General features: G+C 34.8%; 1 protein-coding gene and 1 long non-coding RNA gene across 2 annotated transcripts; both read left to right on the plus strand.

Moving 5' to 3' along the window:
- Positions 1 to 1,588: 1,588 nt before the first annotated feature.
- On the plus strand, positions 1,589 to 5,108 carry LOC146933328 (uncharacterized). Its single transcript, XR_015007428.1, has 2 exons — positions 1,589 to 2,458; positions 3,878 to 5,108. It is a non-coding gene; the product is annotated as an uncharacterized LOC146933328 (long non-coding RNA).
- A 258-nt stretch (positions 5,109 to 5,366) lies between these two features.
- Positions 5,367 to 13,159, plus strand: LOC146933329 (uncharacterized). Its single transcript, XM_085705122.1, has 11 exons — positions 5,367 to 5,777; positions 8,227 to 8,368; positions 9,142 to 9,209; positions 9,670 to 9,740; positions 9,863 to 10,129; positions 10,653 to 10,816; positions 10,894 to 10,949; positions 11,056 to 11,108; positions 12,445 to 12,613; positions 12,708 to 12,805; positions 12,886 to 13,159. Exons 1-11 carry the CDS (start codon positions 5,609 to 5,611, stop codon positions 12,988 to 12,990), a joined length of 1,362 nt encoding a protein of 453 aa, XP_085561248.1. The 5' UTR covers positions 5,367 to 5,608; the 3' UTR covers positions 12,991 to 13,159.
- Positions 13,160 to 13,771: the final 612 nt, after the last annotated feature.

A 13,771-nucleotide genomic window follows, 5' to 3' on the forward strand; every position in this document is an offset into this window, starting at 1 on the left:
AACCGAGTGTTTAACCTTTTTTTATATGCTTTTGTTTCATTCGTGCTCTTGTAATTTGTCTCTTAAACTTTGTCTGATGCTCTTTGTTTCATTTTATTTGCATTCCAAGAGTTCTTCCTTTATTGAACATTAATTTTCTATTGAATATTTTGTTCAGGTGCACTTCTTGCAACTATTATTTTTGTAGCTGCTTGCAGTTTGCCATTTGAATATGTGATGAATCAGCTTCAGAAAATGCAACCTGATGCTGAAGGGAAATATCCATACACTAGCTTTCTTGACTGCGCTGTCAAAACGTTCAAAGCAGAAGGACCTTCGAAATTTTACACTGGATTCCCTCTCTATTGTGCCAGAATGTCTCCTCGTGTCGTGGTATAATTCTCTTACCTTTGTTTTGTTTTTCTAACTACTAGTGCATTGCTGCTACTATTAATACTACTGTTGTTGTGGTTGTTGTTAATTTACAACTTATATTTGAGGATATTTTCAAGTTTATATATTGCTCATGGCAGATGACATGTTTCTTCGTCCACGAGTTTCGTAAATGGCAGAAAAATGTTAGGTGATTGCCATGTAGAAGTGAAGTTGCTTATTGAAAACCTGTCTATTTTGCTGGATCAATTATGTTTCTGAATATTCAAATCGATATAGATTCCTCGAATGTAAATAAGTTAATGTTTGTATGTCACACTCTCAACTCATATTTTGGGATTGCAGAGCTTTAAGTTTGGACTCCAGTTCTTTTGTTATGTTTAGATTCTTTATTATAGTGGCTATCTTATTAGAAAATGTATGAGCTAAATTTGCTTTGGCAAATTTTGTTTTAGTTTGGATAGAGGATGTGTGCCTGAAGGTACTGTTTCTGCTTTGACCTCTAATTTCATGCTAAATTCTTTATACAAATGTATGATATATCAATTTTCCATTAAAAAAAACTAATCAATACTTCTAATCAAATGTATTAACATAAAAATAAATTAATATACGAACATGATTCACTGATTTCAAACAATTTGTCAAAATGTTTCTCCTTAGAAGGATTATGATGTCAATAACATCAGGGTATTTATGAATTATGATGCAGTGTGGAGTTTTAGTTCATTCATTTTTGGGGGTATACTAGTGGGAAAAGCTTATGTTCTTCTGTATAGCTTTCTCTTTAACGAGACTTGAATAACGCAATTGAAGTTGACCATCATGTATTGATCATCAAATCATTCTTTTTAACTTGTTTTATTTCACCAGAGGCTTCGGTTGATTTTCAGTGTTATTCTTTGAATGTGATTAAGGCAATGTCATTTGCTCAAAATTCAAATCATGTTTTTGGGATGATACTAAAGGATTGCAAAACTTAAACTTTAATTAGTTAGACTTTATTAGTTATTTTGTTATGTTTAGAACAGTGGTTAACCAATTTGCTATTTCATCAAGACGTATCGAAATAAAGCATCTTACTTCAAACGTGTAATACCCTGCTTAAAAACACTCTCAATTTTATGTGTCGGTTAATTTTATCTTTGAGACTTAAGTGAGGATAATCTTGCCTTACAAGATATTTTAAAAGTCCAAAGGCCATTTTTTTTTCCTCATTCTTTCCCTTTATCCTCTAACACAACCTTCTTTCTCTTGCGACCCCTAACCCTTTTCTCTTCAAATCTTCATTCTTTCACTCTAATCTTCATGAGACAAGCATGCAAGCCAATTTCTATAACTCTCGTCATCTCCTAAATCAACTGTAAGCTTTACTTTTCTCTTTCCCTCTCTTAACTGAACCCATCTCTCCCTCATAATTGCTGGGGTTTTTAAGAAAATCAACTTGTGGGTTAATGTATGGTGTGCTTGAAGCTTTAGTCATGGTTTATTGATGTTTAAAAGCAAGGATGCAACAAGAAAATTTGAAGTTAGGGTTTGGGTGTTGAAAAAAACAACTTGAGGAAAGTGATAGAGGTAATTATTGTTGTTGTTTGAGTGAGAATTAAAAATAGGAGCAAAATCAAAGATTGTTGAAGAAATTTCAAGCTGTTTGGACAAGCTGTGTGTTTTGGGTCGTGATCTGTTTTGTGGGTGGTATCTTCTACTGTGCTGATCAGAATTAAGTAATTATTGGATATTTAGATTGTACATTCAATTCCCTTCAAATCGGATATAAATTTCATGTGATTCCGATTAGTAATGAACTCGGAAAGTGCGTTTGAAGTTGGATAATTCTGCTGGAAAAAGGCTTACGGGTTTTGTCATGATTTTTGCGAAATGAGCTAAATTGTGGATTTAGACTAGTTAGAAAGGTGCAGAATTGAACGCCTATGATTAATAAGAGTTTTGATCAAAGTTTGGAATGAATTCGGAACACGCAGAAGCCATAAGCTGCAGTTAAGATGTTTAGGATAAAAGTGCTTACGGAGCACACCGGGAGCTTAACTAGGACTCAAGCAGCGCGGAGACTTCAGAAAATGTTACGGTGAGTTGATGGCGATCATTATCACTTATTTTCATTATCGTTATTATTGATATTTTTATGATTTTATATGTTAAAGTGTTTATAAAAATGGGGAACACACCCTTTGAACATTTTTCCTCTCATTGATACTTATGTTAAAAGTCATTGATATTATTATGGTCACTATTTAGATTTATCTTTGACTTATTGAGCAAAGGATTTGAAATTGAGATTTGGTTGCATATACAACGACATGAGTTCTAAGATGTGGGGAATACGGTTTTGAGATATATGTTCTTGAGAATTTTCGATGTTAATATGCGCTCCATTTGGATATGGATTTTACTTGTGATTTATAAAGTAAAGAAATTGAGACGGAGGATTGGATTTTATGTATTTTAGTAGTTGTTTTGATATGTTGTAAAATGCGGTTTTGAAATATACGTTTTGAAAGGATTTGATATTAATATGTACGCGATTTGGATTTGGATTTGAATTTGGATTTACTTATGATGATAAGTAGTAGGTTTTCAATTGAGTTTTGATGAACGTATTTTGATATAAGTTTCGTTATGTTGCGAAATATGGTTTTAGACATGTGTTTTAAGAATGAGGTTTTGAAAGTTACGGTTATAATGACGACGACCTAGGTGCACCTAGTATGTGATTTCAATTAGGTAAAGTTACCCCGTTAGATGGAGCCGCCCCTATGGAAAGGCCGCCATTAGGAGGAGAGGGCTATCAATGAGAGGTAAACTCCCTAATTGAAAATGTTTTACACTTTGTTTTGAGTCGAGAGAAAAGAGCTATCCGTTAGATGGAGCCGTCCCTATGGAAAGGCCACCATTAGGAGGAGAGGGCTATCAACGAGATGGAGCTAGTTCTCGATTCACCCATTTTGATTATTTTCATTAAACGGAGTTTTCTATATTTTTACACTTTGTTTTGAGTCGAGAGAAAAGAGATATCCGTTAGATGGAGCCGCCCCTATGGAAAGGCCACCATTAGGAGGAGAGGGCTATCAACGAGATGGAGCTAGTTCTCGATTCACCCATTTTGTTTATTTTCACTAAATGGAGTTTTCTATATATTTTTAAAGGTTATTTATCAAGATTTTCGGCAATATATTTTTAAAGGCTTTTATTTTGATTTTCGGCAATTTATTTTAAAGGCTTGTAATGTTATCTTCATGTCTTTACGATGTTGGACTTTTCGTTGAAGTTACCTATTTGATTGGAAGTATATACAATGTGTGGATTTTCATGCGTATAAAGGTTTGCGGATTATTAGAATTTTAAACGATTACTATTTTTGTAATTGACAATAGATTTGATAAAGTAAATAATCGTGCCCTGTGTGTTTCCCTTCTAGTTGGTGGTGGTTGTTGTCTCTCACTAAGTCCTTGTGGCTTACTCTTTCATTTTTTATTTTTTTTTTCAGATTTCCAAGCAGCTAAGTAGAAAGATGCTAGTAGACTTGAAGTTCATCTGTGTCACTCTTGGTGGTAGGTTTCCTTGATGAATGTGGAAAGGTTTATGTGAGATTGATAACCATGATTGGTTCTATGAGTTTATGAGGAAAATCGTTGGGAATAGAGAAAGCACTTCTTTTTAGCTTGATCCTTGGCTTTTGAAGATCCCTCTTAGTGAAGCATTCCCTAGGTTATTGTTATGTCTCTCCAAAAAATTCTAGTGTCCGTGATATGGGATCATTTGTGCATGGGTCTTGGATTTGGGATGTTAAGTGGGGGAGAGATCTTTTCGAATGGAAACAACCCCTTTTTGAAGACTTGACCGCAAAACTTGAGGAGGAGTTAGTACTTGAGAAGACAAATGGATTTGGGTTCTTGATCAATTCGATGTTTTCTCCATGAAATCTCTTTATGTGGCTCTTGCAAAAATATTCTTTAGGTTCCTATCTTGTCTGCGGCCACCCGTAGAGGATTGAAAGCAAGTACTATCTAGTTTTTTCCTTCCTTAATCCGGTGTGGTAGGTTAAGTACTAATTGTACTTTTCTTATTTTATGGAATAAAATCCATTTGGAGCTAAAAGCAGAAAAGGAAACACAAAAAAACATAGAATCCTAATGAAAATGAAAATTTTCTAGTAATGAATATTTGATGCCAAAAACCAGATATAAATGCAATGTTTGTTTTAGCCAGAACATAGAAGTTCACATTATTGGTAGAAGTCGCATTGTTTTATAGTGCTCTGAACCAAGTTGGTATTGGTATTGGTATTCGAAATGATCAAAGAATGTTTGTTTTAGCCGGAACATAGAAGTTCACACTAATGATAGAAGTAAATACATAAGCCCTAGGTTTACTAATGACATATATGGACAGAGGTGGACTTGAACAGTGGCGGACAACATATATGGAAAGAGCAACAACATATCAGATTTTGGAGCATCATCAACGATTGTCATCAGCTCTTAGTCTCGAATCTTTTAACCTATCATTTTAGGTTCATTATGAGACAAAGAAATCGATGAAGTTGTCCATAAGTTAGCTAGGACAGCTCCATTTATAGCTTGTTTCTATATCTATATAACATTCCAATAAGTATCCAAACTTTTATTTTAAATGAAATTCATTAAGCTTGTTTTTATATATATATATTTTTTTCAACATTAAAATAACATCAATCGTATTAGAAAAGAAAAATAAAATTACATTAATCATATATAAATAAAAAAAGTACCCACAAGTTTTTTGAGGATATTAGAGCGGTAGAAACTTCATATTAATATCATGAAGTCCTCGTGGATTTAATTAAATATATTGAAGGTATGAGATCAAATCAATCCTACCACCACCAAATTAAAAATATCATGATACAATAACAAAAAAATAGGCAATGAAACAAAAAATATTTAGTGGTTTGGCGCCGTGCTTACGTCAGTCTATGATGGCCAATCATGAATCATATCGCAATTGTCTTCTTGTTCCGATAAATGAAATACAAATAATTTTTGTTTTATTATCATCTTTGGATTGGAATGGTACTTCTGAAATGAAAGTGCAAAGTTATTCGATTGTATCTCGATTTGGTCAATAAGCACAACACAAGCAACAGACACTTTGCTTTGAAAAGAGAGAATTCAGGATAGATTTACATCCATCTCTATCTATAGCTAGCTATATATATATATATATATAAATAAACTTCATGGCAACGTCTCCGTTCTTTCACGCTCGTTGTTCTTACTCATCTCCAATTTCCAATTTCATCAACAACAACAACAACAACAAAATCGGTTCTCAACAATCCCCGATTCTACCCTCATCTTCTTCCTCTTCCTCTTCATCCTCCAATTCCGGTTTCACTTTTCCTTCTGGTATTTTCTTCCTTTATATTCATACCTTAATTGTTTTATTGTGATTTTCTTTTTCCTTCTTTTTTCATTTTATTATTCTATGATTTCTTGTTTTATTGTTCGTATATGAGGTAGCTTTTCTGTTTTAGGCATGTGAATGGATTACAACAATGTGAATTAAAAGGGTTTTCATTTTGCAAATTCTAATATTCTATGAATTCATACATAGGGATTTTGATCATTTTAATGCAATACCTATTGATTTTTTGTATTTTGGTACTGCCTAATTAATATTGCTGCAATTAACGGTTGTCTCTACAAATTAGACTCTTGCTGATTCAAAATTTGATAAACTATAGGCCAAATACCTCCATGGGTGGATCCTTTAAGTTTCACGTTTGTTTCAGATAGGTCCTTTAAGTTTCTAAGGTTTCAGATAGGTCCTTTAAGTTTCGAGTTTGTTTCGGATAGGTCCTTTAAGTTTCTAAGGTTTCAGATAGGTCCTTTAAGTTTCGAGTTTGTTTCAGATAGGTCCTTTCTATCAAATCAACTTTGGCTTAACGGAGGTTGATAGAAAGGACCTATCTGAAACAAACTCGAAACTTAAAGGACCTATCTGAAACCTTAGAAACTTAAAGGATCTATCCAAAACAAACTTCAAACTTAAAGACCTATCTGAAACCTTAGAAACTTAAAGGATCTATCTGAAACAAACATGAAACTTAAAGGACCCGGGGAGGTATTTGGCCTAAACTATACTAAGGGTCTGTTTGGCAAGTCTCATTTTTGAGCTTATAGCTTATAAAAAAGACCTTTTTGGTAATCTTCACTTTCTTATGAGGTTATAGCTTATTTTTAGAAGCTTATAAGCTAATTCAAGAAGGTTATAGCTTATCATTATTTATTTCAATTTTACCCTTGTATTCATAATTGAAAAAAAATTAAATATATTATTTTTATGTCATTTCATATTTATAAACTAGTTCAACCGCTAATTTTACTAAACACTACAAATTCAATCAACTAGATTATCAACTATTAGCTATAAGTTAGCTTATCAGCTACCCACTATAACCTCATCCGCTAAAAACTAGTTTATCAGTTATTCACTATTCTTTACCAAACAGAACCTAAAACTAAAACGAAGTAAGTATATGAAAATCTTTGTTAAATACCCTCTTAGTGCTAAGCTTATTGATCAAATTTATTAACCCTGCTATAATAAAGCTGAGCAATCAACCCTATCAAACCTTTAAACCCCACTGCTATGAATCTTAGCAATTGAAACCATTGATAACGTTGGCCTTGTGTTTGTGTATTTTTCAACTGTTTCAGTTCAGGAGTGTAAACTAACTCCAATTCTTTCTTTGTTCTTTGTTTTCTATCGATATCTTACATACTTTAATGGAGTAGAGAAATACAGTTTCCATTTGTGCAATGTAGAATTGAGATGCTTTAGATTTTTCAATTTTTGAATAGTCAAATCAACCACACGATGGTGCTTTAGACTTGATAAATGCAACAGAAGGAAGTTGATCAAAATCAAGTGTAACTCTCTGATTTTTAGAGTTTGTTGATATATCTCTTGATTTTTGGGTCTTGATGTGTCATTTTATCATGCAATTGGAAATCCCATATCTCTAGGTATGATTGGATTTCTGTTAGGAACGTACATATCGCTACAAACAAATGTATGTTTTCCCCAAAAAAGAACTATAGATACTTTTAGTGCAGACATATATGTTTTTCAGTTTTGAAACAGTTAACCTAACATACACTAACCCACTGCCTTCAATTTAAACAAATAATGTTTTGGTGGTCAAGCATTAGTCAATATGAAATCACTCATTTTCCCGTAGAAATGATTGTAAAGTTAAGTGCCATATATGGAGGGCAACCCAGTGCTGTAGAGCTCCCATCATAGTGGGGTCCAAGAAATGGTGAAGCCCTTTGCATATCTATAAAGAAAAGACAAAATCTACTGTAGGTGCAGTCTTACCTTGCATTTGCAGGAGTTTGATTCGACAACTCATACCCGTGATCCCAATCGCACGGAAACTATTACGCCAGTGTAAAATTTCTATCTATTAGTAGATATATGTCTTGGTGGTGATCCATAGTCGTTGGGGCTATAGTAGGATTGGAGTCACGAGTCGCTACACGTTCTAGTCGTGGGAATAGCCTATCCAATCAGAAGTGTAGGATTTTGTGCATATAGTGCTCCACTGATCCTAGAGTAGTGGCAACATTGTGCATTGGGAAACGCTTTTTTACAGTTATGGCCTCCCTGACTTGCTTCCTCCATCCTCTTTCTTTGACGATCATTTTTCTGTAGCAGTACTAGCGCAAGCCTAGTAACAACTAGTTTAATAGTCCAATTATGATAACGAATTAACGACCATACTGGCTTAATAATCCAAGTATGAATAACATTTGGCTTTCATTAAGGCTGGCAGTTGAACTTTGGCAGGTACAAACAGTGGACAGAGACACCAGGGCCTTAGAGCTCAAGCTATGAGTTCTACCACTAATGGAAACTCTATTTCTAGCATGGGAAATTCTAGGAGTGACCCAGACCATCTCCTTGTTCTTGTTCATGGCATCTTGGCTAGGTATTTTTATAGTTATATTAAGAAAATAATAAGTTGCTCAAATTGTTGTGCTGAATTGTGGGTTAAAACTGAAAGATGAGATTAGTATGCATAAAAACTTTTACTGGTAGTTACTGTCTTCACTATATTAAAGTTTAACTGAAAAGAGTAATGGTTGTGATACTGTTTATGAATAGTTGGTACCCTTTCCAGTTTATTTGTCAATCATAAATCTGATTCATTTTATAAAAGTAATATAGGCTCGCAATTTAGCAGATGCAAGTGTGAAAAGTCAAACTTTGGGGCAATGGATATGTGCCATACGTACATACATTTATTTCTGTTGGTCATTTGGTCGTTGTTCTGTATTTAGTGATAGGAGTCTGTATAGGCCTGAACCAGTAGAAGGTGATGTGTTGGTGGGCAGTAAGGAGAAGCCCAAAGTTTGGAGGGTTGATAGAAGGAAAAAGAAGTAAGCAAGTGGGGACAAAGGGAGGGTGGTGAGCTGGCAGTTAGTTAGAATATCCCTCAATAAGAGAGTGTGTGTGAGGGGTGTAGAGGGATCATGAATGAGTTCGTTAGAACCTTTACGGTTAGGCAGTGAGAGAAACCTTTTCTTCTTACTGAGGAGCTTATGCTCTGGGCGGCAGTTGCAGATTGTTCACCACTATCTCATAATTCAATAATATTCATTCACCTATTTCTTTTTCTGTTTGTTACTGTATTTTCAATTGTTACTTTTGCTCTTTCACTTAGTTTTGTACAAAGCTGTGCTGATGTTTTTACTGATACAGCACAGCGGACTGGACTTATGCAGAAGCAGAGTTGAAAAAGCGCCTTGGAAAGAACTTCCTAATTTATGGTTAGTACATTTCTCACCTGTGGTTCTCTATGTTATGTTGGATAAGACTACTCTACAGTGATTTTTTTTTTTTTTTTGGTAAAGCATGGATATAAGGTAACACGGAAATTTGAGACATAACAAATTTGTACATCTGTAACATTTAATGGAGGAGTTAGACATGAATTCCATTTTTTTGTCTTTAATTTCAGTCAGTAATTCAACTTTTTCTGGTAGTTATGATTTGGCCTGCGAAATCAAACTCTTGCTCTTGTGATGAATCTTCTTCCTTTGTCTTTAACTTCTTTTCCTGAGGTAATGCATTAAAAGGTCTATTTGTGTTGTTTGGAAAGTAGAGATCCTAAGCTATTTAAAATAACAATAGTTGTCTTAATGTTTTGGAATTTTTCTTTGGAATTACCTGAGTGCCTCTTCAATGAACGTAAAATTAATTGTCTGGCTGAAACTTCGTTCTCTGCAGTAAGTTCATCAAATGCTTATACTAAGACATTTACTGGGATTGATGGAGCAGGAAAGCGATTAGCTGATGAAGTAAGTCATGAGATATGCAGATTTGTGTGTTAAATGTTTGGACACCCAATTTCAGTTCTGATTCTTTTGAGTTTCTTCTGAATTGTTTCATGTTGTATGATTATTTCCTTTTATCAAAACAGGTATTGCAAGTTGTCAAAAAGACAGAGAGTCTGAAAAGAATCTCCTTTCTGGCCCACTCTTTAGGAGGCTTATTTGCTAGATATGCAATAGCTGTCCTTTATTCACATGATACCTATAATAAGGACCAACCTGGTGATCTTGCACACAGAACGGCAGGCAATTCCCAAAGTACAAGCTTTTCGAAAGGAGGGATGATTGCTGGGTTGGAGCCAATCAATTTTATTACTTTAGCATCTCCACATCTTGGTGTAAGAGGAAAAAGGCAGGTCTGTTCTGGACCATATAAATATGTGCCTATGGTTTTTTTGCCATATATAAATTTTAGTTGTAAATGAGTGTTGTTTATGGTGGCTATGTGTCTTACATTTGATAATATTCAAACTGTCTTGGTTCTCTGTGTTGATGATTCACGGTTTGGAGCTTACATAATACTGCCAATATGGACCAATTGCGGATCTATTATAGGCTACATTACCTTGCATTTGCAAAGCATATGCTGGAGACTGATCTAATGAACTTCTTGTCACATGGCAGCAACTTCAACCGTTGTGCTTAGGGTTCCCTTCGCTAGCAGCTCCAATAATTAGAGAAATTTCAATCAGGATGTACATTATCCACAAACAAACCCTAACAAAATTTAAATTATACTGGATAAGTCTGATGCCAGTCTTGAAAATGATGTTGATGACACTGAGTCAAACCTTCGTTGAAACTCTTCATATTTCTCAATTTATACTAAAAATTTACTGGAAATAAGAGTTTTGACTGTTTATTGTGCATATTTTCCAGCTTCCATTTCTGTTGGGCGTCCCAATACTAGAAAAGCTTGCTGCACCTATGGCTCCTTTATTTGTTGGTCGGACTGGTAGTCAGTTGTTCCTTACCGATGGTAAACCCAACAGACCACCTCTTCTGTTGAGAATGGCTTCTGATTGTGAAGATGGAAAATTTCTGTAAGCAAAGGAATCTATTTCTTTGTATTCCTCTTTTTCAATTAATCCTTTACTTACAAGATCTAGTGTTACTGTAGATCTGCACTTGGAGCATTTAAATGTCGCATTGTTTATGCTAATGTTTCGTACGATCGTATCCTCTCAGTATGTTTTCTTTGTTCTACAACCTGCTAGGTGTATCAATGATAACTTTTGGCACTCTCTTCCTCAATTTTGGTAATTTCTTTAACTTGATATAGATATGGTTGGGTGGCGCACATCCTCGATAAGGAGGGAAATGGAGCTCAGTAAGGTGAATATGATGATTTCTCCCTTTGGGTTGTCTTGTGACTTGTTATTAATCTCCAGTATTTAACATATGTAAGATGCTTAGAGTTACACGCTTGACTTCATGACATTGTTAAAGTTATGTTCATAAAAAAAAAAATGATACTGTTAGGGTCTTGCACTTGTAAATTAATCATTAACATTCTAAGTTGTTAACAAGTGAAATGAAAAGCAGAAAAGCATGTACATAAATATTCTATCCTAAACTAGTGCTAGTTACATATTTACAACACTCGTCAAACCATTGAATAGATGTCAATCATTCTCAGCTTTGCACATAAGATCTTGGATCTGCTTTGTGGTGGTAAGTCCACTGGTGTCTGTCAATTGAAGTCCACAAGGGAGGTAGGTTATAGTATAAGGCCACTATATAATTTCTCTATGATGAAGTGCTGGTCTATCTCTATGGGCTTGGTTCTATAATGTTGTACTGGGTTGTGTGCAGTTCTACTGACAAAATTATTATCACAGAATAGCGTCATCGGATCCTCGTAATTTATAATTAGGTCATCAAGTTTGATTTTCAATTCTTCATACATAACACCTCATAGACACTGAGCCATAGCTCAAAATTATGCCTTTGCACTCGACCTTGCAACTACATTTTTCTTTTACTCCACCATATTTCCTCACTTTACATTTAGTACCCTGAGGTAGACCCTCTGTCAACAAACCGCATTAGCATACACCTCCATGGATAACTTTCATTCTCTTTTGAATAACAATCATCTGTGTACCCGAGGTAGGTAGTCCTTCTATCAAGAAGGGTTAATAATTGGCACTATGTTAACCCAGTTCATTGGTTGCCTAATCTCCAGTGTCCCTCCGTAATTACATATTGAAATTCAAAGCGAAAAGTCCTATCACTGCAGAGTCACTGCCTGTTGGCATAAAATGAAAGCATGTGTCCAAGAATGCATGTGGTAGCATTTGTAAGTTGTATCTGTATTAGTTAATACTTGCATAATTGCAATACTAGTGTTCTCGGATGTCGCCAGAAAACCTTTAAAATTAGTTAAATAAACAAATGATGGATCAAATCAATTAATACTGGAACAAAAATATTGTCAGTGGTGCTATTTATGCATCTTGTTGGCCAGTGTCGGGTTATGTGTTGTAAACTTGGATGAAGATTTGTTAAGTGTTGGGAAAGAGGTAATGATGGCATCCGTGTTCAAGGAAGATTCCATACGAAAATTTGGAGGCGAAACTATTAATATAGAAATGGAAGATGTTTGAAATGGAAATGTGAGAATGCTTATATGTTACTAGGGTACTAACATTTTTTATTGTATTAGCAGCCTCCTCGCCAATCTTTAGATGGATACCAGCACGTGGTTGATGTTGAATATTGCCCTGCAGTCCCTTCCGATGGCCCTCAGTTTCCTCCAGAAGCAGTGAAAGCAAAGGAAGCAGCTCAAAATGCGCCTGATACCCAGAAAACTGTGGAATATCATGAAATTGTCGAAGGTGACATTTTTGCTTAGAGTAGCTCAAGAATTACGAATTATCTGTACTGTATTGTTTGATGTTCCACTAAAGCCACTATGTATCTTCTTAACAGAGGAGATGATTCAAGGATTACAACAGTTGGGATGGAGAAAAGTTGATGTCAGCTTTCACTCATCATTTTGGCCTTTCTTTGCTCATAACAACATTCATGTCAGTATCCTCCTTATTGATCTCTCAGATGATGACAGTATCATTGATGAGTTTTTAACACAAGAACTTCTCAATTTCAGGTGAAAAATGAATGGTTTCACAATGCTGGTGTAGGAGTAATTGCTCATGTGGCTGACAGCTTAAGACAACAAGAAACATCGTCAATATTGGTTGCTAGCTTGTAACTAGTGTATATAATTTCACTGTGCCTGGGAAATGACTAAACTGCACAATACATGATGAAAAATTCAGTCTTTTATTTTAGGTGTCACCGATATATTTACAACACTTCGTATTGATCGTATATTCATGAAAGCATATAGTATAATGAAAGCATATTGCAGTTTTACTTAATTGTAATTATTATGCAACTTTGTAGAATGATTCGTTATCACACCAATGATTTTTTTTGCGTGCGCGCATCAAGACATTTAGAAGAAGTAGGATACACATTTGAGTTTCTTCATTCTTGAACCTGACTGTATGATTGTTCTGTTTTTTTAAGGAATGTATGAATTGTTCTGTTCTTGACATGTTAAGTGACTTTTAAATGGACTAAAACCTCAAATTCGTCCTTGAATTATCAAAAATCGGCCAAATTCGTCCCTGAATTTTGCAGACGTCCATCAAATCAGTCCCTCCGTCCAAAAGCACCGTTAGTGGTGATGACATGACCTCTTGCATGTTGTGTTGTCATGTACACGTGTCAACAAGGCAGCCACGTGTACAAGGACTAAATTGATGGAAATGGTAAAAATTTGAGATTTAACTTTTCAGTGTCATTTTTTCTGTTTCCAATTATACCCCTCTATGATAAGGATCGATTTGATACTTATTGTGATAATATAAGGACTGGTTTGATGGATAGTGTTATAATTTAAGGTCTGATTTAATTGATTTTATTTCAGGGAATGAGTACAAGGAAATATGGCATGAGATGACCAATGATTTCAAATGACATGCATA

This window comes from Medicago sativa, chromosome 4, assembly GCF_051527215.1.
Source record: "Medicago sativa cultivar Bolivia chromosome 4, Bolivia_mono, whole genome shotgun sequence".
Taxonomy (NCBI): domain Eukaryota; kingdom Viridiplantae; phylum Streptophyta; class Magnoliopsida; order Fabales; family Fabaceae; genus Medicago; species Medicago sativa.